Source organism: Cordyceps fumosorosea, assembly GCF_001636725.1.
Source record: "Cordyceps fumosorosea ARSEF 2679 chromosome Unknown scaffold_4, whole genome shotgun sequence".
NCBI lineage: Eukaryota > Fungi > Ascomycota > Sordariomycetes > Hypocreales > Cordycipitaceae > Cordyceps > Cordyceps fumosorosea.
Genome location: NW_017387304.1, coordinates 1,444,947 through 1,467,421, shown reverse-complemented (window position 1 = coordinate 1,467,421; position 22,475 = coordinate 1,444,947). Strand labels below are relative to the sequence as shown.

General features: G+C 55.3%; 9 protein-coding genes across 9 annotated transcripts; 4 read left to right on the top strand and 5 right to left on the bottom strand.

Moving 5' to 3' along the window:
- Positions 1-601: 601 nt before the first annotated feature.
- On the bottom strand, positions 602-2,701 carry ISF_02651 (hypothetical protein; the record flags this gene model as incomplete). The annotated part of the gene is made up of 3 exons (XM_018846257.1): positions 602-636; positions 1,040-2,195; positions 2,264-2,701. 3 exons carry the CDS (start codon positions 2,699-2,701, stop codon positions 602-604), a joined length of 1,629 nt encoding a protein of 542 aa, XP_018706964.1.
- A 2,878-nt stretch (positions 2,702-5,579) lies between these two features.
- ISF_02650 (Intradiol ring-cleavage dioxygenase, core) lies at positions 5,580-6,738 on the top strand (the record flags this gene model as incomplete). Its single annotated transcript, XM_018846256.1, has 3 exons — positions 5,580-5,931; positions 5,993-6,121; positions 6,191-6,738. The coding sequence occupies 3 exons, from the start codon at positions 5,580-5,582 to the stop codon at positions 6,736-6,738; spliced, it is 1,029 nt and encodes a 342-aa protein (XP_018706963.1).
- Positions 6,739-7,192: 454 nt separating this feature from the next.
- On the bottom strand, positions 7,193-8,456 carry ISF_02649 (Ribosomal protein L50, mitochondria; the record flags this gene model as incomplete). The annotated part of the gene is made up of 2 exons (XM_018846255.1): positions 7,193-7,519; positions 7,587-8,456. The coding sequence occupies 2 exons, from the start codon at positions 8,454-8,456 to the stop codon at positions 7,193-7,195; spliced, it is 1,197 nt and encodes a 398-aa protein (XP_018706962.1).
- Positions 8,457-9,503: 1,047 nt separating this feature from the next.
- Positions 9,504-10,848, bottom strand: ISF_02648 (phospho-2-dehydro-3-deoxyheptonate aldolase; the record flags this gene model as incomplete). The annotated part of the gene is made up of 3 exons (XM_018846254.1): positions 9,504-9,775; positions 9,839-10,618; positions 10,803-10,848. 3 exons carry the CDS (start codon positions 10,846-10,848, stop codon positions 9,504-9,506), a joined length of 1,098 nt encoding a protein of 365 aa, XP_018706961.1.
- A 2,320-nt stretch (positions 10,849-13,168) lies between these two features.
- On the top strand, positions 13,169-14,053 carry ISF_02647 (hypothetical protein; the record flags this gene model as incomplete). Its single annotated transcript, XM_018846253.1, has 2 exons — positions 13,169-13,276; positions 13,328-14,053. 2 exons carry the CDS (start codon positions 13,169-13,171, stop codon positions 14,051-14,053), a joined length of 834 nt encoding a protein of 277 aa, XP_018706960.1.
- Positions 14,054-15,004: 951 nt separating this feature from the next.
- Positions 15,005-15,930, bottom strand: ISF_02646 (hypothetical protein; the record flags this gene model as incomplete). Its single annotated transcript, XM_018846252.1, has 2 exons — positions 15,005-15,555; positions 15,630-15,930. The coding sequence occupies 2 exons, from the start codon at positions 15,928-15,930 to the stop codon at positions 15,005-15,007; spliced, it is 852 nt and encodes a 283-aa protein (XP_018706959.1).
- Positions 15,931-17,323: 1,393 nt separating this feature from the next.
- ISF_02645 (60S ribosomal protein L13) lies at positions 17,324-18,471 on the top strand (the record flags this gene model as incomplete). Its single annotated transcript, XM_018846251.1, has 5 exons — positions 17,324-17,326; positions 17,411-17,444; positions 17,557-17,603; positions 17,706-17,864; positions 18,073-18,471. 5 exons carry the CDS (start codon positions 17,324-17,326, stop codon positions 18,469-18,471), a joined length of 642 nt encoding a protein of 213 aa, XP_018706958.1.
- Positions 18,472-18,813: 342 nt separating this feature from the next.
- ISF_02644 (Armadillo-type fold domain containing protein) lies at positions 18,814-21,044 on the bottom strand (the record flags this gene model as incomplete). The annotated part of the gene is made up of 3 exons (XM_018846250.1): positions 18,814-20,441; positions 20,516-20,767; positions 20,834-21,044. 3 exons carry the CDS (start codon positions 21,042-21,044, stop codon positions 18,814-18,816), a joined length of 2,091 nt encoding a protein of 696 aa, XP_018706957.1.
- Positions 21,045-21,784: 740 nt separating this feature from the next.
- ISF_02643 (Protein Transporter, Pam16) lies at positions 21,785-22,349 on the top strand (the record flags this gene model as incomplete). The annotated part of the gene is made up of 2 exons (XM_018846249.1): positions 21,785-21,787; positions 21,933-22,349. The coding sequence occupies 2 exons, from the start codon at positions 21,785-21,787 to the stop codon at positions 22,347-22,349; spliced, it is 420 nt and encodes a 139-aa protein (XP_018706956.1).
- Between the last annotated feature and the right edge of the window lie 126 nt (positions 22,350-22,475).

The following is a 22,475-nucleotide window of genomic DNA, read 5'->3' as shown; positions in this document are numbered from 1 at the left end:
AGCCCAGTCAGTAAACGTTTAAAAAAAAATCTCCATCTTGCGCATTGCAGCTCAATACATACAGCTGGAGCCACAGTTGCAGGCCGAGGCAGAGCCCTTGCATCCGCAGTCGCCGTTCATTTTGAAGGTTTGGGTTGGTGGCAGGGTTGTAAAAAAATGGTTTTATAAATGAAATCGAGATTGTATCTTGAGCTTATTGAGTTGAGATCTAAAAAAAAAGTAACCCAAGGAGGGATTCGCCCTCCATTTATACCTATTCTTCCACCAGCCTTTGCGTCTTTTGTGCCTTCCCAAGCTCCGATCCTGACGAAAGCGCTGCGTTCTTTTTGCGGTGGCGGTTTCTGTACTTGCCAGTTGACCCACTAGCCCCGGAAGGCTTGACCATTTTCGGGCCCTCGCCGTCGCCCGTCGCGGGGTTCAGCCCAAACACCAACCAAGAGGATGCGCAAGGAATCGCCGTCCCTGGACAAGGGCGAAAATCCCTCCGTCATCACCTGCCTAAGCTGAACTTTATCTTGGACGACAATCATATCCGCATGATTTTTCTGTTTTCAGCCCAACTTCGTGCAACATCTGACGTGGCCGCTGCGGGCCGTCACCTCTAGCTGTGAATCGGGGTACTCAGGTACTTGCGGTCTTTGTGCGTTAAACAATGCCTCTGACCATTACTACCTATTCTAGAATCACAAAGTTCTTTCGTGCAAACTATCGGGTCAAATTCCTATTCATCTGTGAGAAGCAAATTCTCACCGTGGCGCCGCCCAGGCCGCACCCTTCTCCCCCTTTGGTAACACCGCCCTTTCCCTCCATCTTCTGTCCCGCATCCTCCTCTGCCTCTGTTTCCGACTCCAGCGACGCCCCACGAAAACGGCCACACCACAACCCAGACCCAGCAATGCCAATCGACTGTTGTACTGCGCCGACGACCCGTGCCGACCCCACGATGACCGCAGTGGTGGCGCCGTCTGCGGCGCCATCTCGTCCTCCGCGACCGCGGCCGCCTCCTCAGACACCACCCGCTGCGTCGTTGCCCACGTACCACTCGCGCCCTCGCTCCATATCAGCTCGGAGCGCACCAGCGTCTTGCCCTGCGCGTCGACCGCGACGACCTCGATAACCTCGCCGACGTCGCGCGGGATCGGGATGCGCGTCTCGAACCCCGTCCGCGCCGCCACCCGACGTGCCCCCAGGCTGCCGTCGCGGCGCTCCGTGTTGTTGCTGCGCAGCAGCCACGCCGTCGTTCGCGTGTCGCCGTTCCAGCTCACGTACAGCGCGCCCTCCTGCGGCCGCACCGCCATCACTGGCCGCGCCGTCGGAGCGCCCGTCCACGCATGCTTGGAAACGACGCGCCCGCCGCCGCCGCCGGTCGGGTTCCTGAACTTGGCCGACCGCGCCGCCTCCCGGAAGCGTGCAGAGCACAGCATTTGGCCCTGCGGCGAATACTCGGTGTACGCGGCCGCCGACAGGTTGCTGTCACCCCAGCCCACGAAGACGTTACCGCTACCAAGGCGCTGCACGCTGCCTTGGGGAGAACCGCGCGACGCCGCCACCCCAACGGGAGTGTTGTACGTGCGGATGAGGGCGGTTGTGTTTGCCGCCGTGTCGATGTGGATTGCGCGTACATGGGTTCGGCGACCAGCGCGACCCTCAACTTCTGGCAAGTGCCCGCCGCCCAGCAGCAGCAAGATCGAGTCGCCGTGCCACGCAATGCCCTGGCTGGAGACCATGGCAGCAGCCTGTCCTGCGGAACCGTCCACAAACGAGTTGAGCGCGCCGCCGAGCACCCATAGTACCTCACCGTCGCTGCGCCGCACCGCTGCGGCATTGCACATGTTGCGTGACGAGATGACGTAGTTGCCGTGATGATCGAGATCGATGCTTGTAGCGCGAAAAAAGTCGACCGCCGTCTCGCGAGTGCGGCCCTGGTTCTCAATCTCGACCTGGCTCATGATAACGTCAAAATGCTGCGACGCTCTCCATTCGGAAACGAGTTTGTTCGTTGTTAGGTCAACTTCTTGGATGATTGCGTCGTTGATCCATCCACTCTGGAAACCTCCAAATAGCCTATCTGTCTGCGTGATATTATGCATCACGATAATCGCCGTCCCATTATCCGTGAGCTTCAGCTCGACTGGCCGCGATGAGATTTCGCCAATTGGTCTGATCTCCTTGACCATTTCGTAAGACTGGTCCAGCTACCGCAAGTTAACGTCGTGCATTAGCGGCCTCGTACATCGGTCACCATCACTATTCGCCAACTTACCAAGACATATGACCCTCCAGCTCCGTCATCAACGCCGCTCGCGCCGCGCCAGAATGTCATGTAGCTGCGGTCTCCAACCGCCTGCACTCTCAAGTCGCGTGTCCGTCCCCAGCCGCTCTGCGTCCACACCAGCTCGCCGTTTGTTCGGAAGATGGCTGGCCCCTCGACATCCGCTCCTTCGTCTGTCGTTGTCCCTCTGGCCACCTCTCCGGGTGCCACGAATAGTAGCCCCTCGTCGCAGGGCTCCTCGCTGTGCCAAGTCTCCAACTCCGGCGGTGTCGCGCCGCAATATGTCTTGTATTGCGAGGATGGGCGTGGGCTCAGCAAGTCCGAGATACGACTGACAAGAGGAACCTTTCCGCCATTTGTCGAGACATCACACTCGGTCCGCAGTGCGCCAGACACGCCAGCCACCAGGATGGCAAACCGCAGCAGCATCTTGATCACCGGCCCCGTTGTACGGTAATTGATGTCGCGCAAGAGCTAGCGTGCCTGATGATTGTCGTTTTCGTTATCGTCTCGCTACTGCCGTCAAGACATCGCAGTCGTACTTTTTTTTTACAAGAGTCGAAGAGACCGCAACCGCGGCCGAGGACAACATCAAACATTGAAGTGTTACAAATGAAACTACAATTTGTACACGTGCTGCACGCCAAGGGGCAACCTGGCCAATTTGAGATGGCGAGACGCGCACGTCCAACATGGTAAAAGTTAAAAAAGATCCCATTGCCACCCCAAGAAAACCCTAGAAAGTGTTCTGATCAGCCACTATCGAGCAAAGCCGTCAACCGGGTGCCCTTTTGTTGAGAAAAAAAGGTCCAGCGTGAAAGCCGGTCTGCAGACGGCGTCCCTCAAAGCAAGGTGCGCCACAGTTGACATTAAACGGCTTCACTTCTCACATCTAGCTTACGCATCTCGACAAATCGAAATCCTGAGACCACCAAAAGCTAAAAATGCCCATGCGCAGGTCCGGGCCAGCACACATGACATGAAGGCTTCCCCAGCCAGGCAGAACAGTTAACCATCAGCGAATTGTAAAGTTTGCTTAGTCACGCTACGGTGAGACACGTGGTAAAACGACCCCTGAGCAGCGGAGGTTCACGTGACCCTACTAGTCTTACCAGATACGGCCTAGAGTCAATGTGCATTGCAGGGGCGTATCAAGCTTCTTTGTAAATAGACTAGCGCCCCTCAGCTAAGCCGTTTATAGTATTAGTCGACGATTTCTACATGATTTGATTGGCTAGACCTAAATCCCTGCTCGCGGGGGACGACCTCGGTAGTTTCCAAGCATTTTCTCCGTTGAAATGCAACCCCCCTTCATATATGAATAAATATTTGTATCCAAGGGCCAAGGAAAATGCAGCAAGCAACGCCTCAATGCTTTGTTATCTCGCGCAAATTGATAGTCACATTGCGATGCCACTCTGTGGGTTGTAGCTCACGACCTGTAAAGCTACCCAAAGCCGCATCCATGACGTTGCTCGACACGCAAGCTGTCTCTTCACCACCTTGGCACCTCCAGTCAAATAAAGTCGACGCTATACAAATTTTATCCGCTCAGCGGAATGTGTATTCCGCTGCTAGTGCTTTTCTGTTGTCATGGTCATAAACGCTGCTGATCATGACAGTCACATCGACTCAGGATCATGAAACGGGTCATGTCATTGCTTAACTTTTTCTGCGATTGCGCCTTTCTTTTTTTTATTTCCCTCTCCGTGCTGAGCAAGAATGACAGGAGACAAAGGGGACACCATCATGCGGGATCTCTGATGGGCATGCCAAGTAAACCTTGTTGCGACGGGATGTGGCTGGCATACCCGAAGCCTCACCGTCTTGCACAGGGCATTGACACCCAAGAATCTAATCATGCCAATACAAATATAGAATTCGTATTACATCACCTACCATTGGGTACATGATTCATTGTGTGTGTGACTAGTGCGCCATGGGAGACCAGATCAAAAGTTCCCGACTTGCCAGGCGCAACAGTTTCAAGCCATCTGCCACTCCGGCGTTAGCTTCCTTCAAGATCCGACCAAGTAAGCCACTGATTTTCAGCAGATTCATGCTTCAAACCATTTACTAGAAACGTGTTCGTGTATGATGTTCGCTTTGGAGAAATCTCTGTAGATGCACGCGCAATGCTGTCCAAGCTCTTGGAGCTTGGAATTGGGAGCGGCGGTTCCTCATTTCCGCATTTTCCGAAAGCGTTCCTCCTCCACGTGTGCAAGGGCACTGGGAAAACGCATAGATTGTATAAGTCAGCGGAGTTTTGGAGGGCCCTTGTCTATCCATCGAGCCGCATTCGCCAAGACGCCAACCCAGCAAGTTCTCGCAATGACCCTGGGGGAGAGGGACCAAGAGCGAATTGCGGCAGGTCCTCTCCCCAATGCGATTTAGATGCCCGATTCTCATCTACGCCTCTTGGTGGGCGGTTGGCCGGTGACCTCCGGCGACCTTTTGAGCCAGTAACCGCAGCTCACTTCCTCAATTGGCTTCCCGCTAGTCATGGGAAGTCCTGGTTCATCCCAACCAGCTAAGATGACACCGCGGCTCTGCGAATACCGAAACAAAAGTTCTCGACTCCAAGTTTATGCAGAAATGGCACCTTGGCGGACAAAGCCAGGCAAATTGGAGTCCTCGCATCGCGGATTACCAATGCTAACGAACATCTTATTGCCCTGGCATTGTTACATAGCCATCACTTGCCCCCCCCCCGCCTGCCTGCCCTGCTCTTCCTCCTCCTTCATCAAGACAAGATGTGCGTTTGCCTGGCACGGATCCTAGGGGGGCAGGGCGGCCCACGCGGGATGACCGCCGCAGGCTTATATTGCGTATGTTGTCATTGGCTCGCTGGAGCTGGCCGGCTAGCTGTTCATGCGCTTCCGGCCGGAGCTGTTTCGTCGGCGGGTGTGGATATCTAGCTCTGCATTTTGCACGGATGTTGGTGCCACCATCGAGAGGGCTCCGCCGCCATTGGATTGGCGAAAAACCCAATCGCGCAACCTTGATGTTGCATCGACGACAAAGCTAACAATGGCACTAGAGAATTCGAAATGCTTCGATATTGCTCAAGTGGTACGAGTCAGAAGACTCGCCCAGCAACAGGAGCAGACCTGCGATTTACCTGCTCGTTTTCGACTAGTTCCAGTGATGGGCATTGCCAACGGCCATGGCAATGGCCAAGATGTCGCAGTATATAAGTTGCGAGCGCGCTCCTTTCTGTGAGGAGCATGATCGATATCCTTGGCAGACCTTCCCAAAAACGTTCAAGCACAAAAAGCTCAGAGTCTCTTTGCTCTCCTCGATCGCCATGTACACCTCCATTCTCTCCCTTGCCCTTGGCATCGCCTCCCTCCCGCTCGTGGCCAGCCACCCGGGCGAGGACCACCACAAGGAGGCCATGAAGCGTCGCGAGTTCCTCCAGAACAGCGGCGTCGCCAACCTGGACCACTGCGCCGGCCAGCTCGAAGCCTCGGGTGTCACGGCTCGGTCCATCCAGCGCCGCCAGAACCTGGTCCACGGCATCCGTGAGAAGCGCGGCCTTGTCGCCCGCGGTTCCGGCCACGTCGGTCGCAGCTACGATGCTCAGGTGAACGAGGCAGAAAACTTCAAGAAGAACGCCTCGTGTATCCTGGCCCCCGAGGAGATTCTCGGCCCGTACTGTACGTCCACGTCTCGGCGCCCCCAGTTACGCTGCCCCTTGCTAACTACATTTCCACGCAGACGTTGCCGGAGAGTATATCCGCTCCAACGTTGTCGAGGACCAGGTCGGTGTGCCTGTTCATCTGGACATCTCCTTCATCGATGTCAACACCTGCAAGCCCCTTGTCAACTCCTATGCGGACATCTGGCGTACGTTCTCTTCCACCTCCTTCAATACCGTGTCGCTGAGCCACAACTAACGCGTCCGCTTACACGCAGAGGCCAATGCCACCGGCGTCTACGGCGGCGTCGTCCAGGAGGGCTTCGAGAACCGCAACGACACCTGGGAGGAGACCTGGGGCCTGACCTGGCTGCGCGGCATCCAGAAGACGGATGAGGACGGCGCCGTGCACTTCGAGACCATCTTCCCCGGGCACTACGAGGGCCGCGCCGTGCACATCCACGTACTGACGCACCCGGACGCGAAACCCCTCCCCAACAACACCATCATCGACGAGCGCGCCTCGCACGTCGGCCAGATGTACTTTGACCAGGACCTCGTCGACCGCGTCGAGGAGACTGCCCCGTACAACACCAACAACCAGCCGCGCACCTCCAACGCCGAGGACGAGTTCCTCCAGGGCGACCTCGCCGAGGGCGGCTACCCCTACCTGCAGTACCAGCTCGTTGGTGACAAGCTTGAGGACGGCCTGGTCGCCTGGCTCAACTTTGGCGTCAACGGCACCGAGGACAAGATCGTGGATCCCATCACCACCTACCACCCCCGTCCTACCCAGCCGCCCAAGGCTTGCCCGGCGAAGCACTGATGTAGATATGAATGGAGATGTAGCGTCGAGCTATATATAGTATTGTATAGAGCACAAAAATGCAAAAGTTTTCATCGCTTTCTCTGCTTCTCTTCGCGCTAAAGATGAGCCGAATGCGCTGCCGTTCTCACAGCTAGCTACAATTGAATGGTTAGCTAAGGCACTTTGAATTTTTGTAATGCAGAGTAAAGAGGAGCCTTGACGTTTAATTTTCGTTTCCTACCAGCCAATGAGCGACAATCTCTCAACCAAGCCATATCGCTGGCCGCCTCATGTAGCCTCTGCATTGGCGACAACTAAAAGTTAGAACAGTAAAACGTCTTGCACTGATGTAAACGAAAGATGTCCACATTGTAATGTTGACGAGTGTCAGTTTATTGTACAATATACACAGCACGCGTTACCGGCATGCTTTTCACCTTCAAGTTCCCACCACTTCGCCCGTCACGTCTTCTTATATCCGTCCAAGGAGACGCTCCTGCTCTCTGTTCCTCGACACGTCAGCCAGACCGGTGACAGGCAGATCCCGCTTCACCAGCTCCTCCTCGATGAGCTTCCAGCGGCCGACGGCCACCTCCTTGTCGATGGAGCTGACCCTGCGGTCGTGCAGCGTGACATTGGCCAGCTGCTGGAGCTCCTCCGTCCGCTGCAAGATCTCGGCCAGGCGCTTCGCCTTGGGCCGTTTGGCGGTAAGCACGATGAGGTGCCCAACGGTGCGGGCGGCGCCGAGCTTCGCGTCGGGGACCAGGTTTCCGGTGAGCTGATATAGTCGCTTGCGGAGCTATTTGCACAGATAGGTTAGTATTTGCGAAGAGAATGGAACAGGTGGCGCAATATTGTATACGTACAGCAAACTTCGTCTCATCGTCGACGGCAATACGCTTCCAAGAGGGGTCCCATGCCTTGACCAGCTCTGCAGCCTCCTCGCTGGAGATTCGCTCCGGCCGCGGGGTCTCGACCGCAGCAGCCTCGTCAGGCGTCTGCTTCAAGCTGTCGGCGACGGCAGCCACATTACCCTTGAGCACCGTCCCGGCCTCCCCGTCCCGGACCACGACATCCACGGCGAGAGCGGCGTCCAGGTCGTCACGCGAGCCCTCCGCCCACCGGCGCGTCGCCCACTCGCCGAGCGCGCCCGTTTCGCGCAGCGCGAGCACCTCCACGAGCGCCCGGCGGTAGTACACCTCGATGGCAGCGCGGTCTGTGACCCTCGCCGGGCTGGCAAACGCCGCGAACCCGTCCAGCTCCGCGCTCCAGTGGCCCGGCTGGTCCCACCACTCGCGCAGCGTGCCCAGGTCCGCCAGGTCATCGAGCGACGTGGCCGGCTCATACGCCGGGTCGGTGGCGCCCACCTCCTTGGGGGTCGCGGCCTCGTTCCTGTTGGCGGGAAACGGCAGCCGGGAGCGGCGCACGGCCAGGGGTCGCCGGTCGGCGGGATCGCTGCCTTCGAGGGCCGGGTGCTGCGGCAACCGCGTGACGGCGGAGTCCTCGGGCACGTCGTCGGGGCGCTGCGTGTACGGGTCCGCGGCGCCGGGGGCGTCGCCGTCCTTCCAGAGCTTGCTGCGCACCCACTCGGTGTTCTTGCTGCTGCTCCGTGCGGGCGTGGTCGAGATGTGGCGAGCGGCGGCGGCGGCGGCGGTCTTACGCGATGTTGACGAGCTCGCCCGGTGCAGGGACTGAAGACCCCTAGCCCACGATATCCGAGGCATGACCGGGTTCATACTGTTGGTTGTGTCGTGTCAGAAAGGTAGATGATTAGGAGGATGGCTCCTGATGAGATGTCCGCGACAACTTTTTTGGCGTAGGGGTCAATTGAACCAACCACATGGCGGCATTCAATCGAGCATTGCCCCACAGCAGGTACACCACTGTAATCCATTGACCAGTACCTATCTTGAAGACGCCATCAGCCAAAGTCTCTTGCCAACATCATACAAAACAATGGCACGAATATATATTCTTGCGCTGCTACTCGCAGCATTCGTGTCTCTAGCTGCCGCATGTGAGTGCCGTATCTGCTCCCGTAATTACCACGAGCCCACTCCCTAACACCCTGAGGTAGCTGCGCCGACCTTTTGCAAATGCACATGCTTCAAGAATAGCACCATCATCCCTCTAGGGCCGGAACACCAGTCGAAACGATCGCTGCCTTTTTTCGATACGATAGATACATCCTCAGGCGAAGCTGCGGCCGTAGCGCCGCGATCAGCCTCAACGTCATGTACTGAATGCACCAAGGCTTTTTGCCTCCAGCAGGGCATTCCCTTTTGCAAAGATGCGACCGAGGACGATGTATTCACCTTGTGTTTCCAGCGCGACAGCAATAAGGACAAGATTATTGTTTGGGGGTTTATTCTGGGTACGGTCGGGCTGCTCGGCTGGGCTGCTTTCAAGCGCTTCTCCGAATGGCGCCAGGCTCGTAGGTTGGATCGGCAAGACATCGGGTACACTCCTGTCGCTCCAGGCCAATAAACGAGGATGCATATACAAATATAGACTATGGTTCAATGGAGTTTTGGGGGTGTTGTACAATGTGCATCAGGACATATCAACCAAATAATGAGGTATTCATGACTACAAGATGTGTTGCAGCAATCTGGTTTCGTTGTGTATCCAACTGTATACCGTCCATCGTTTAGATGGTGCAAATGTTAGGTATATCATATCTCGCTTCTCTTTCGCTCCTGACATCCTTTTTAAGCGCCGTTTCCCTTTGTCTGAACTCAAAATACTCATGCCGGAAGCTTCTCCAATACCACCTTTCTTGTCTACGCAGAGCTGCCGTTTACCTGTCTGCGAGCGCGGACAGCCTCGGCGAGGTCCTCGAGAACAGTCACCGTGTCCTCCCAGTGAATGCAGGCATCAGTGATGCTGACACCAGGCTTGAGACCTGCGGGGCCTTCGGCGGGCACTTTTTGGTTGCCCTCGTTGATATTGGATTCAATCATGACGCCAATAATGGCCTTTTCACCCTCACGTAGTTGGTCGCTGATGACCTTGGCAACCTTGGGCTGGTTCTTGTGATTTTTCTGGGAGTTTCCTGTTGCGTTGCGTGTTAGTTTCGGTCGACACTTCAACAAGACACCGTAGTTCAGCAGCTTACCATGCGAGCAGTCAATCATGATTGCCATTTTTTGCTTCTTGTCCTCGAGAGTCTTCTTTGCGGCCTGGACGCTCTCCTTGTCAAAGTTGGGGCCGTAGGTACCGCCACGAAGAATAACGAAGCCGTGCTCATTGCCCTTTGTGCGGGTGATTGCGGCAAGGCCCTGTTTTGTGACACCCATGAAGTGGTGCTTGGCAGCGGCGGCACCAATGGCATCAATGGCAACACCAAGATTGCCGTCAGTGCCGTTCTTGAAGCCGACGGGGAACGACAGGCCAGAGGCCAGCTCACGGTGGAGCTGAGACTCAGTGGTGCGGGCTCCAATGGCGCCGACCGAGATGCAGTCGGCGAGGAACTGGGGAGAGATGGTATCGAGCATCTCGCTAGCAATGGGCATGCCGTTGTTGGTCAGGTCAGCAAAGAGCTGGCGGGAAACACGAAGGCCCTTGTTGATCTCGAACGAGTTATCAATGTTAGGATCGTTGATCAGACCCTTCCAGCCGACCGTGGTTCTGGGCTTCTCGAGGTAGGCGCGCATGACGATGCAGAGGTCGTCGGAGAGCTTCTCGGAAAGGGCCTTGAGGAGAGCGGCATACTCGTGAGCCATCGCGGGATCGTGGATCGAGCATGGGCCTACGACCACGAGCAGGCGGTCGCTGCGGCCCAGGACAATGTCGGCGGCGTCGTTGCGGCCCTTGAGGACGGTCTTGGTGGCATTTTTGGTCAACGGGATCTCGGTGGTAAGGAGGGCGGGAGGGATCAGGGGATCCTGTCCAAGGACTTTTTGACTGTTAGTAAAGAGGCTTCATAGGAATAGAGGTAGCAAGTATTGGGTTGGGCGCGGGGTCGTGGCGGTCAGGCTGCAGCAGCAGCAGTGAGGTCATAACCACTGCCCCGCGCCGGGTATGGTGGAGGGGTTCGTAGGGCAAACAACGAGGCGCAGTTTTGCAAAGAAACGACTCACTTCTAGTATCGTCGGCAGCCATGCCGAAAAGACTTGAAGACGACATGTTGCAAGATTTTTTGTGCTGGGGAGGAACTGGCAGGTTGGCAGATATAAGGTAAATTGGGCTGCGTTTCCGTAATCGGCAGCGCAGATTTCGGGCAACTGCAGATGTTTCCGAGACCAATGTATGTATGCAACACAGCAGACAGTAGAAGAGGGTGTAGGGGTGCAAGAAGGGTAGAAGCAATGTAGTCGGGCTGAAAATAATGAAGCTTGCAGGATGTGGCAACGGGGCCAATTAAGAGGAGGGTAAATAGTAAGCTACAGAGGCCATCTACCGTGAGTCAGATCTGCGAGTTTCGGCCTGGAGAGCGGTTACTAAAAAAATCTTTTTTATTTTTTTTAAATGTTTTGTTTGCGAAAAAGTTATCGGCGTCACTGCGACAAGGCGGGCCCACCAGGACTTGAGGGCCACTGAGACGCGCCGAATGAGCCACTGCAAGACCGCTGCAAGACCACGGGAGCCACTGAAATCCCACTGCGCCATCACGTCGACAGGTTCCAGGTTGGAAGCGATGTGGGAAAAGACTGGGAATCAATCCCTGAAATTAACGCATTTGCATGTATGTCTGCAAGTCAGCTGCTTGGCCCCTGTGGGTGTGCCAGTACCGACAGCTGCGGGATGCCCTTGTTGCGGGGAGCAAGATAGCGGGCGGTATGTTCCATATTACATGACCTGATGAGTGGTGACAATTTACAGTTGTTACACATATTTGATGAGTAAGCACAGACGTACATACATAGATACATGAATACAGGCGTGCTCCGGATACCTTAGTTAGTAGTCACAGTATCTTGACCGACGTCAAGAGATTCAGTCGCAATGACCGGTTTCACAGCGCGCTACGCTCTTCAGCACACTGCGCCCGCTCGTTACTTTTGACCAGGATTATGGTCTTGCCGACTGGCTGCCTCAGCTGGTGCCCATAACATGCTCGAGGCGTGTAACTTAGCATAAACGGCATAGCCGGGAAACTCCCCACGTACTAAGAGCTACCCATCCAGTCTTCCATGTCAGCAGTTGACGCGTTCTACCGCCATGTTTAGATGACAGCCACGGAGATTGTTAACTGTAGGTGGTAATCGGCTAACAGCCCGGTCGGCCAACGCAGATCAGCAGCCGACCTCCCGAGCTAGTATATGGGATGGCCATTTTTGCTCACGAATCGATTCGAGGCAATGACGGGCAATGCGCGAAGGTACGCACTTGGCGCAGCGGCCATGGCTGACTGCGCATGAGCTGAAACGCGTTCTTTTCCTCCCGTTCGCGGATTTCGCGCTGGAGCTGATTACCTGGCCTAACACACCACATTGTCTTATCATTTGGTGAGTTCATGGCAAAGCAACGTCAGTACGGATGAACCCCGTTTCACGGGAAAAGCACCCCAAAACAAAGCCCATTTAAATATGTCAGAAGCATAGCATAAAAAAAACTGTTCCATGCCCCGTCCGGCTTTGACTGCGCAGAGAGTCGAGGTAGCTCGCACGTCGCAAAAGATGCAGGGTAGCGCCCATTCATAATGTACCTAGCCACAAGTGACAGCCACAACGGCCGCCACTGGTGAGCACCTTGAGAGAAAGTGTGCGTGACAGTGCATGCCTTTATCGACTCTGCATACGTGCGCATCAAACTAAAATTCGAGATGTGACTACCCTACCTTTGCTCTTTCTAATGCATAAAAGTAGAGCCATTACCTGCAGGTCTGGAAAATCTAGTTGAGCTTGCCGCCTCTGAGCAATTCGTGAATTCTCCAGAGGAGTGGGGTGCCAAAAGTTGCGTGCGTTGTATGGTAAACCATACCGAAGTTTGACCCCTGTAGGTCATCCCATCAGCCACATCGGCAGTGGTTGGTCCCTGGCAAGCCTAGCCGGCCCAGCCAAGTTACCAACCATCGCCTTCCCGCCTCCTCCCCGCTCCTCGACGGCCAGCTTTCTTTTGTTTCAGGCTCTAGGCTTCATCCTCCCCAAAACGTACTACTCCATCATAAATCATCTCTTTTGTGCTTTTTTTCTTTTCCCTTCTTCCCCGCCTACCGTCTATCCAGCCGACCCAATATCAAGGACGACTCTCTGTGTTGCGCAAAAGCAAAGCCACCCCCTCCGCTGCAACAAATACGAGCCGACGCCGCCGCTTCACGTTCCACAGCACTCCAGATTCAAGACACTGCCTCTCACCCACACACGTTTTGCACGCGCCTGCAGACGCATGCCATCTAGAAGCCACTAGAGAATCACGTTTCCTCTGTCTCGCCGCCTAGGACGAACCGTTTCCTCGCTGCACCTCGTCTCGCCTTTGGCCGCCTGCGACTGGCATCTCAGCCAACATGTTTGCCACGCAACAGTATACCGAGGTGATTGACGCCGGCCGAAAGAGGCAGCGAGACGAGGCAGAGCTGAACAACGGACCTGCTGGCTTCTCTGAACATCGCGCTGTAAGCTACCTGGTGCGCCATCTACGCGTATCATGCTGACGACATTGACAGAAACGTGTTCAATGCCTCCCTGTACGGACCTCGTCAATGATGCCGATGCAGCAGACCATGCCTTCCGGCATGGGTGAGCCAGACTTCTCTTCAAATTCCAACTACACGACGTGGCAAAATTCGAACCAGATCGATCAGCAAATGACCGCCATGGACTGCGTCGAGATCCAGCCTGCGCTACCGAGCCACCTGCAACCAGACGCTGCAACTGGCCGCATCCCGACGCCTATGCAACCCAGCTTCGCTGACCAGTTTCGCGGCCAGCAGTGGGCCAACTCAAACGCTGCCACCGGACGCCGTGGCATCGTGAATATGGGCCATCACCAAGCTGGCATTGCCGACCAACCGTGCATCCAATGCGACGCGTCTCCGAATCAAGATTGGCAAAACATGCAAAGCAATAGAAGACTGCCATCCCCAATCTCGGAATCAGAAGATTGCATGTCACATTCCCCCGGAAACTCTGCTGCCCTTCAGGCCATGGAGCATCCAAACGCCATGATGGATATCGAGATCCAGCGACCGGCCGCGTCCTCGGATGATGGGGAAGGCGACCCAGACTCGCCCAGCTCCCATCGAAAGGGTCATACCCGAAGTCGACACACAGTTAATACCTGGACGTGGCAACCCGGCATGAAACGCAGCTTCAGTATAGGATACAGGTCCGACTGCGACAAGTGCCGGGACAAGGTGCCTGGCCACTTTAATCACATTATAATCTCATAGAATGGGAAGACCTTCATCGCGGATCCAATCAACCAGCGGCAAGTTTGGGATAATGCGGTGAGACCCCCTTCATGGTCACAACAGAGACAAGGGCTTCGCTGCTTTGCAAAACGGATGCCGTTGATGAATTGAGGTGCGGTCAGCTCCAGCAGAAGGGCTACTACACCATCTCCCCAAGAAGTTCCGCTTGTCTACCTACTCAACTCGGATGAGTCTGAAGTGAACACTCAAGGGTTTTCTGTTATCCCCGGTTGACACCAAAATACACGAACCAAAAAAAGCCTCCTTCCATGGAGCTGTACATTATTGATCATTCTTTGCCCACGAAATCCATTCACGATGTTACTTCAGTGGGACGCGGTGTTTTCCCTATATCAGCATTATTACGGACCGGAGCGTTTGCTTTTTTTATCTTTTTTTAACAGTATTGTCTCAGCGGAATCTTTCTTTTGTATTGGGCTACTGCACTCCTTTACCATCATCATTTAGTACATTCCGAGTTCGGTTGGCCGGCTCGTGTACATTAATTAGAAAAGCTTCTTTGCTACAGGCAGTCACGGCCACCCATTGCAGAGCGCTCTGCATATCATACAGTAATTCATTCTTTACAATTTCTTTTCTTTGGGAATGACTTGTATGCTGTATTATTTGCTAGTGAATTGTTTAGTGCCGTTGGCCTTGTGCTTCGATCTTGTACTTTTGTGATATTGCGCATATGTTGAGGATGAGAGAGTCATCTATCGTACATACAAAAAAAGGACTCCATGACGCCGTCTAATGCTCGAACCATCTACAAATTATGATACAGTCTTGTCGACATCAAGCTTGACAAGCTTTCCTTCAAATCCCGTACAGACGTGTCCACTTCTCGCCCTTGAACCCAAAATATACACTGATGCTGACGCTAGATTTTATTTTCTGTCCATCGCTCCTTGATGACCCGAATTTCAATTACCAGGGCCACCACCCCTTCTTGGTAGGAGCCTGCTCACCCGAGGCGCCGGCGAGGCCTAGCTGGTCCAGGCTGCCGCCCTTTCGCTGGTTCTCCAGCTCCCTGTCCCACGCGCTCCCGGCCACGGGTTCGGTGGGTTCGGCAGGCTGAGCCGCAGGCTGAGCCGCAGGCTGGGCTTCGGGCGCCTCCTTGCTGGCGCTGCCGCCGAACAGGCCGGAGAAGACGCCCAGGACGCCTTTACCGTTGGCGCCGTCGGCCGCGTTGCCGTCGCCTTGCAGCGTGGGCTTAAGGTGCTCCTCGAAATGCGTGCGGTGCTCGGGGGGTGCGATCAGCGGCGGCAGGCGGATGCCCTTCTCCTCGGCCTCGCGGTTCGCCGCCTCGACGAGTGCGGTCTGTTCCTCGGTCGCGTCGCCCTTGAGGTACGCGAGGCGGGCGGTGGCAAGCTCGTCCGATTCGAGCTTCTTCTGGGCCTCGGCCCACTCGGCGCGTCGGGCGCGGTTGTATCGCAGCATGTCCCATACTGAGTATACGCTGACGACGCCGGCCACGGCTAGAGAGAGACGTTAGTCTGTGGCTTCTGGGGGCACTGAAGGTAGAATGCTGTTCGCGGAAACACAAGCGCACCGGTAAATACGACGATACCGCCTACGGTCCAGCGGTGGGCCACATCGAGGAACCTTCGGGACGCATCGATGAAGCGGTCCGTCTGGCTGATTTGGGCCTTTTGCGCGGCCAGGTGCGCGAGTCGTAGTCTCTTGACGCGCTGCTCGGGGGTCTCGCCGGGGATTCTCGAGGGTTTCGGCGTCGCAGTGGCAGCGGTGGCGGACGGTGAAACAGAACCGGCCGTCTTGGATGTGGCGTGAGGAATCGTCGAGGTGAATCTCGTGGCGTCCTTGACGGTGCGTGGGCCAATCCTTGACGCCATGGCTTCCGTTGAGAGATGTGTGGTATTAGATCGGGTGAACGGAAAGAAAAAACAGATTGAGCTGCAAGTAAGGAAATGGGTTGAGGCGAATGGTAGAAGGTTGCGTGGTGGTATACAGAGACAAGACGCTGTCCAAAGATTTTCTGCGGCGAAAATGGGGCGGGCCGGTGCAAAGGAGCTTGTCATGAGATTTTTGGGAGTCCCGGTTTGGCGTGGAATTCGCGCGATATGATTGGCACGGAGTAATCCCGGCGGGCAACAGCTCAGCACTGCAATTTACGAGGAGGAGCATCTCTGGAAATGCGTTGGAAGGGAAGCTGGGATTTGCAGAGCTCTGTGGCGAGATGATCGCTCTTGAGCATCCGTTTGAACGAATGCAAGGGTTGGCCAGATGACAGAGGTTAGAGTGGTTGCCAATTTCGCCCACAGAGCTATCGACCCAGCTCGGATGGAACAAGCACGTAGTTATCACGTAGACCAGATAAAAGGGGCACTGCTACAGGTTTGACCGGTGTCTAAAACCTCAATTTGAGGTGAGCTTATTCTTCATGAAAACGAATGGGCGATGCAATAAGGGCGAACCGAAAGTCGTCTCTTCAGACGAAGCAAACGGCGCCACCTCGAGAGTGGCAGATGATCAACGAGACCTACGGTGCTACCAAGAGCCACAAGCAAGGCAACCAGTTCGACGCAATACTGGCAATATTTTGATCACAAGAAACATCTTGCGCTGACCGCCAACGTAGCAGGACAAATCAAACGTTTGGTTTGATGTCGAGGTTCATCGTCATCGCGTCTTCTTCATGGCGTCGCGTATAGCGTCGTTCACAATGAAAAGCGGATGATATCAAAAATTACGCCCCCTATGGCCCCGAAGGACAATAGAGCGTGGATCGACACCGCGATGTGCAATGCAGGCCTTCCACACTGAAGCCCCCAAATCTTGAGCTGGGGAGTTCGGAACAAGGTAAGTATGAAGAAGAAAAGAAGAAAAAGAAATCGAAAAACGAGCCGGCGCGAGGGGAATTTATAGCTCTTCCCTGCCAGCTGGCAGGTGCCTTCTTGCCTCGCCGCCTTTCAATCCAGGCATCAAAGGCAGACACCAGACGCCCGCACCAAGCCGAAACGGGTATGAGGGATCCACCGCGACGACTCTTGGTCTTCTGCCAGCCAAACTTGCAAACTGGTAGTCTGCACGTGACTGCCCACACACTTTCTCGTAATTTTTTTCCTTCGCTTGTCTGCGCATTGGGAAGGGCATACCCCACTAGGTACGTATCGTTCGTAGGGCACGAAAACCCTTCTAAGAAATTGTCAAGCCTCCAACTCCTACGATTACACCACGCCTCTCGAACAATCGACAACCCGGATCGTTTGATCGTAATCAGTCAAAATGGTACGAACGCCCACCCATTGCGCAAATGAACAACCAATTCATGAGAGAAAATGAATGCTGACGTGACATTTTCCCCTCCCGCAGGCGATCAAGCACAACCAGAAGATCGTTAAGAACCGTGAGCATATAGTCTTCCCCCCGAACCGAAGCCGAAACAGCGACGACTGCAGCTATCGACGACGAATGATGAGCGAAAGAATCAATCGACTGACTGAGGAATTTTTGATTAGACCTTCACAAGGACTGGCAGCGTCGCGTACGCACGCACTTCGACCAGGTATGCGAATTTCGTCTCCGCCGACTCCATACCAGCGCAACTGGTATCGCGGCGAAAAGCATGGGTGGAAATGTGGTTATTGACGTGATTTGGAATCTCTAGGCCGGCAAGAAGGCTTCCCGCCGCACCGCCCGTCAGGCCAAGGCCGCCGCTCTGGCTCCCCGCCCCGTCGACAAGCTCCGTCCCATTGTCCGATGCCCTACTCTCAAGTACAACCGCAAGGTCCGCACCGGCCGCGGTTTCACCCTCACTGAGCTCAAGGTACGAAAGTGACGGCAAATAAATTTGAGGCTCGTCGTTCTTTTCTGCGCATCATCCCGCTCGACGACAAGCACACAACCTGAGAAGAAGCTCAGTCCACGATAAACGGAAATTGTTGCACTCGAGCGGGACAATGCATTCGGATGAAGAAACGACCTTGCGCCACCTTGGTTGCTCCTAATGTAGCATTCACTGACCCAATCTACAGGAGGCTGGCATCCCCCGTCCCCTCGCTCCCACCATCGGTATTGCCGTCGACCACCGCCGCCAGAACCTTTCCGAAGAGTCCCTGGCCCTCAACGTCGCCCGTCTCAAGGCTTACAAGGAGCGCCTGATCCTGCTGCCGCGCAAGTCCAGCGCCGCCAAGAAGGGCGAGACCAAGGCCGCCGAGCTCTCCAAGGTCAAGACCGTTGCCTCCGTCGCCGCCGCCCTCCCCGTCGCCGCCACCGACCTCGCCGTCAAGGAGATCAAGAAGGGTGACATGCCCGCCCCCGTCAAGGGCGGCGCCTACGTCGCCCTCCGCCAAGCCCGCTCCGAGAAGCGCTACCTGGGCGCCCGCGAGAAGCGCGCAAAGGACAAGGCCGAGGCCGAGGGTGCGAAGAAATAAACCGTTGTCGATCCGGGGAACAGTAGATGAATTAAAAAATCAAATGGGATACTGGTGTTTTATCAGGGTTTTTGTGCTCTTTGCGTGTCTGAAAGGAAATGGGCCAGCTGCGTGCTTGGCCTGGTTCAGGAGCAGCGTAACTCTAGGTCCAGAGTAAAGATATATTTGCATGATCATTGACTCTCCCTTTTGTACTCGACGCTGAATGAATAAAAAAATTTACATGACTCGGCCTTTTGCTCTACAGGCTTTGATTTCGTAGCACTATTTCGTGTGACTAACATCTTAATGGATCGCAATTGCAAATGAGGATGGAGCTATGTAACTATGTACCTTGGTACATTATGCTGTATCCGGTTCTTTGCTTCTGACGGGAATTACCAGCTCAGAGCCGCTCTTGACCAGACTCGTTGGAATCGATTCCTCGCTTCTATGTGCCACTACAAGCTCAGCGCCCTCCTTGAGAAGACTCTCCAGGAACCGACGGCTGAGTGGCTCAAAGTCGTCCCTCCAGTTCCTCAACAGCTCAGTGCACATAACGAGGGCATTCTCACGCTCCACGGCTGCGACGCGTTCCTTTTCCTTTAGGTCAACCCGCTGCGGCTTCAAGTTCAGCCCCTCGGCGACTGACAACGCGTCTGTGGCTTCTTCGTTGTCCTCATTCACGACTTCCGTGAACTGAGCGTCCGTTTTCCGGCCGGTGATTGTTTCGGTTAGCTGTGAGGCGACCATCTCCTGCTGCAGTATCGCGGCAATAACGCTGGAGCCATCGCTGGAGCGTGACATGAGAGCCAACACGAACCACGCCTCGGAGCGCAGGACCTGCCACTTCTTCTGAGTGATGAGAAATGACAGGGGCGTGCCGACGTCATGATGAGCATAAAATTCGGCCCGACTCTTACTGTCAGATGCCGTCCCGTCGCCGGGAAGCAGCTCCGCCGCGGCGTTGGAGTGAAGGACACGACAGATGACGGAGACGGCCCGGGCGGCTTCAAGTTTGATGGGTTCCGTGTCTGTGCGGCCAAAGAGCGAAAGCAAGTCACTTACGCTATCTTTCTTTTGCTCTGTGTCGGAGCCACCGCTGGTAGTAGTAACGGCGCTTTGGCTGTGGTAGCTGCAAAAATGCGACACATTGTCCGCGCAGTTGGATAACAGAAGCCGTGTCAGCGAGGCTGCGGCGTACTGGACTTGCGGTACGGCGTCTAGGCTGTAGATGCGCGGCACACAAGCCGGGTCGAGCAGACGACGTAGAGCAAGCTTGTTCTGCGCGGGGATGGCGATGTTCTTCAGGAGACAGAGCACCGCGTGTAGCAGCTGGGATTCTGATATGGACGGATCGGCAAGGATAGCAATAAGCGGTTCTTGGAGAGCAAGATCCTCAACGAGCGCCCTCGCCGCCTCGTCCGAGCGGGACATGTTGCCGAGCGCCAGGCACGCGGCTGCCTGAAGCTGTGAGTTGCCGGTGCGGAGCCATGCGAGGACTGTGAGCGCAGCCGTTGAAGTCGATGGATATACCATAGGGAAGTCGTCCTGTGCAGTGAGCTCGGCCACCATGTTGAGCATGGAGAGGTAGAGCTTCTTTAGAACGGTGGCCATTTCCGGGTCAGTGATGCTGGACACGTCGAAGCCCGTGTTGGCGTGGTGGAACGCTTCTAGGAAGAGATCGATCTGATGGCGGCTGATAGCGAGCTTCTGGAATTTGTCGGCTGCTAGGTAGGCGACAATGACGGATAAGAGCGCGGCAAACTCCTCCACGTCGTCTTTACAGGGGCTGTTGAGGGCGACGGAGAGGAGTACTCCGACAGTCGTGTCGGCAGCAGCATCAGTCTCAGCTTCATTACTGACAAGAAGCGCAAGGATTCGGCCAATGTACGGTATCATTTCCATGAACAGTGGCAGGTTGGGCGAGGAGAGGAGATTGATCATGGATGCGCTGATCTTAAGCTCCGCGGCGCGAGCCTGGGCGGGTTCTGTTACGGGGTTTTATTAGCAAGACAGGCCTAGCAATAATGGTTCAATCTGTTGTTATAATGCAGTCACATACCGTAGTCGACCATGATATTGTATAGTACCGGAATGGCGACATGCACGACGCTCTCGTCACTGAGCTGGCGGATTACCATCTCCATATGTCTTCCTTGCAGCATAAGGGCCCGGTTCTTGTTCATCTCAGCACACGAATTCCCGACAACTCGCAGGGAGTGAATCTTGAGCTTGTGGGTGATGTCTTCCTTGGCTAACTCTTCAAGAAAGAAGTCCAGGATGCCCGAGTTACCGTATGGCACACGCCAGGCCTCTGAGCACAGAATTAGTGCCAAGATGCTCTTATTATCCGGATGGTCTCAAATGGGAGGAGACATACCATCTCGACTTCCGTCGCCCAGCTTCTCAGCCGCTATCTCGAGCTGAGTCCGGTCCTCGGCTCGCAGCTCCTTGCAGGTTTTCAGCACATCCGCCAGCAGCTCAGTTCGCCGCTGGACATTAGACACCGTCTCGAGAGCCATATCGTACTCTTCGGAAAATTCTCCATGGCCCTCACGCTTCAGCAAGTCTTCGATATCTTGCGGTGTCATGGTTGCTGGCGGAATTGCAGCCCCTCCTCACAATGGATCTGAGCAGCTGAGTGTGATGGTGAACCCGTCGAGGATGGGCCACGAGAGGGAGTAGCAACTAGAGGCGGTAAAAGGGCGAGTCTGATGAAAATTTCTCAAGTATTTTGGTTTGAGCGCTAGTGATAATGTCAAAACGCCGTTATCGAAATAATTGAGATGTTGAATGTTAACCCCAGGCTCGGGTCGAACGGTGAAGCCGTCTGGGACGGAGCCTGCTGTAGGCTGCTCTCGCCCGCTGTGAAAACCGCTGCCAACGCTGTGGAAAGCGCAAATTGACCATGTCGGGCGTGGCATGAGGGTGTGAATAGCCGACTTCTAGATAATCAAACCTATAAGCTTTACTCATTCCGATTTTTCATTTTTTTTATACCATCCAAACAAATTTCTTTAAAAAAAGATTGACTGAATGGTCATTACCACTCTCTCGCCGAGTCGCTCTCTTCAACCATGACTAAGCACCAACAGGCCCGGCGCAAGAACGGCCCTGGGCAAGGAAAATCTAGCGCCTCCGGAATCTCGCGATTTTGCTCTCCTTTGTGTCTGTTTCTTTTCCCGACTCCAAGGCCGCCACTCACCTGCCCAAAGCAGACAACGCAGAAATATTTGCTGTCTTGCGGGAGAGAGCTTATCCTAACTCCTCGCATTGTATTTTATCCCTTATCCCACACGTCCCCTCAGCGATTGATTTCGTCTGATTCAAAATGGTACGGAAGTCACCCGCAGCCCGGCCCTGGCCCGCATCACTGCGCAAGAGCCCTTGCGCCCGCGCACAGCTTGCTCGGCCTCTCCTGACGACATCTCTATCGCTTCATGGCAAAGTATCTCTATCTAACAGGCTCTCCCCTCTAGGCGCACCGCTTCGTCCTCACAGCCTTCGTCACCGGCTCCCGAATCCTCGGCCGTTCCTTCGTCGCCGCCTACAAGCAGGCTCAGGCCGCTTCCAAGTACCAGCGCGCGCAGGCCAAGGCCGGCGGCTCCTCAGCAGGTGCTTCCCTCTCGGGTGGCATGACCCTCGACGAGGCCTGCAAGGTGCTCAACGTCAAGCCCCCGGCCGGCGGCCACGCCAACGTCGAGGAGGTGCTCGAGCGATACAAGCGGCTCTTCGACGCAAACGATCCGCAGAAGGGTGGCAGCTTCTACCTCCAGAGCAAGATAGTGCGCGCCAAGGAGCGCTTTGAGCGTGAGCTCGGCCCTATGCGCGAGAAAATTGAACAGGAAGCCGAGACGAAGGAGGGTTGGAAGCCCAAGGTTTACAAAGACCGGTAGGGGGCCAGATGGCGCTCTTACGGCCTGCGTGGCGGACAGCGGACAGCGGATACCCGAAAACGATGCGCACGCGCACTTTAATGATTCGATTCTTGAAAACGATTGACTCGAGGCGACAAAAAGCAC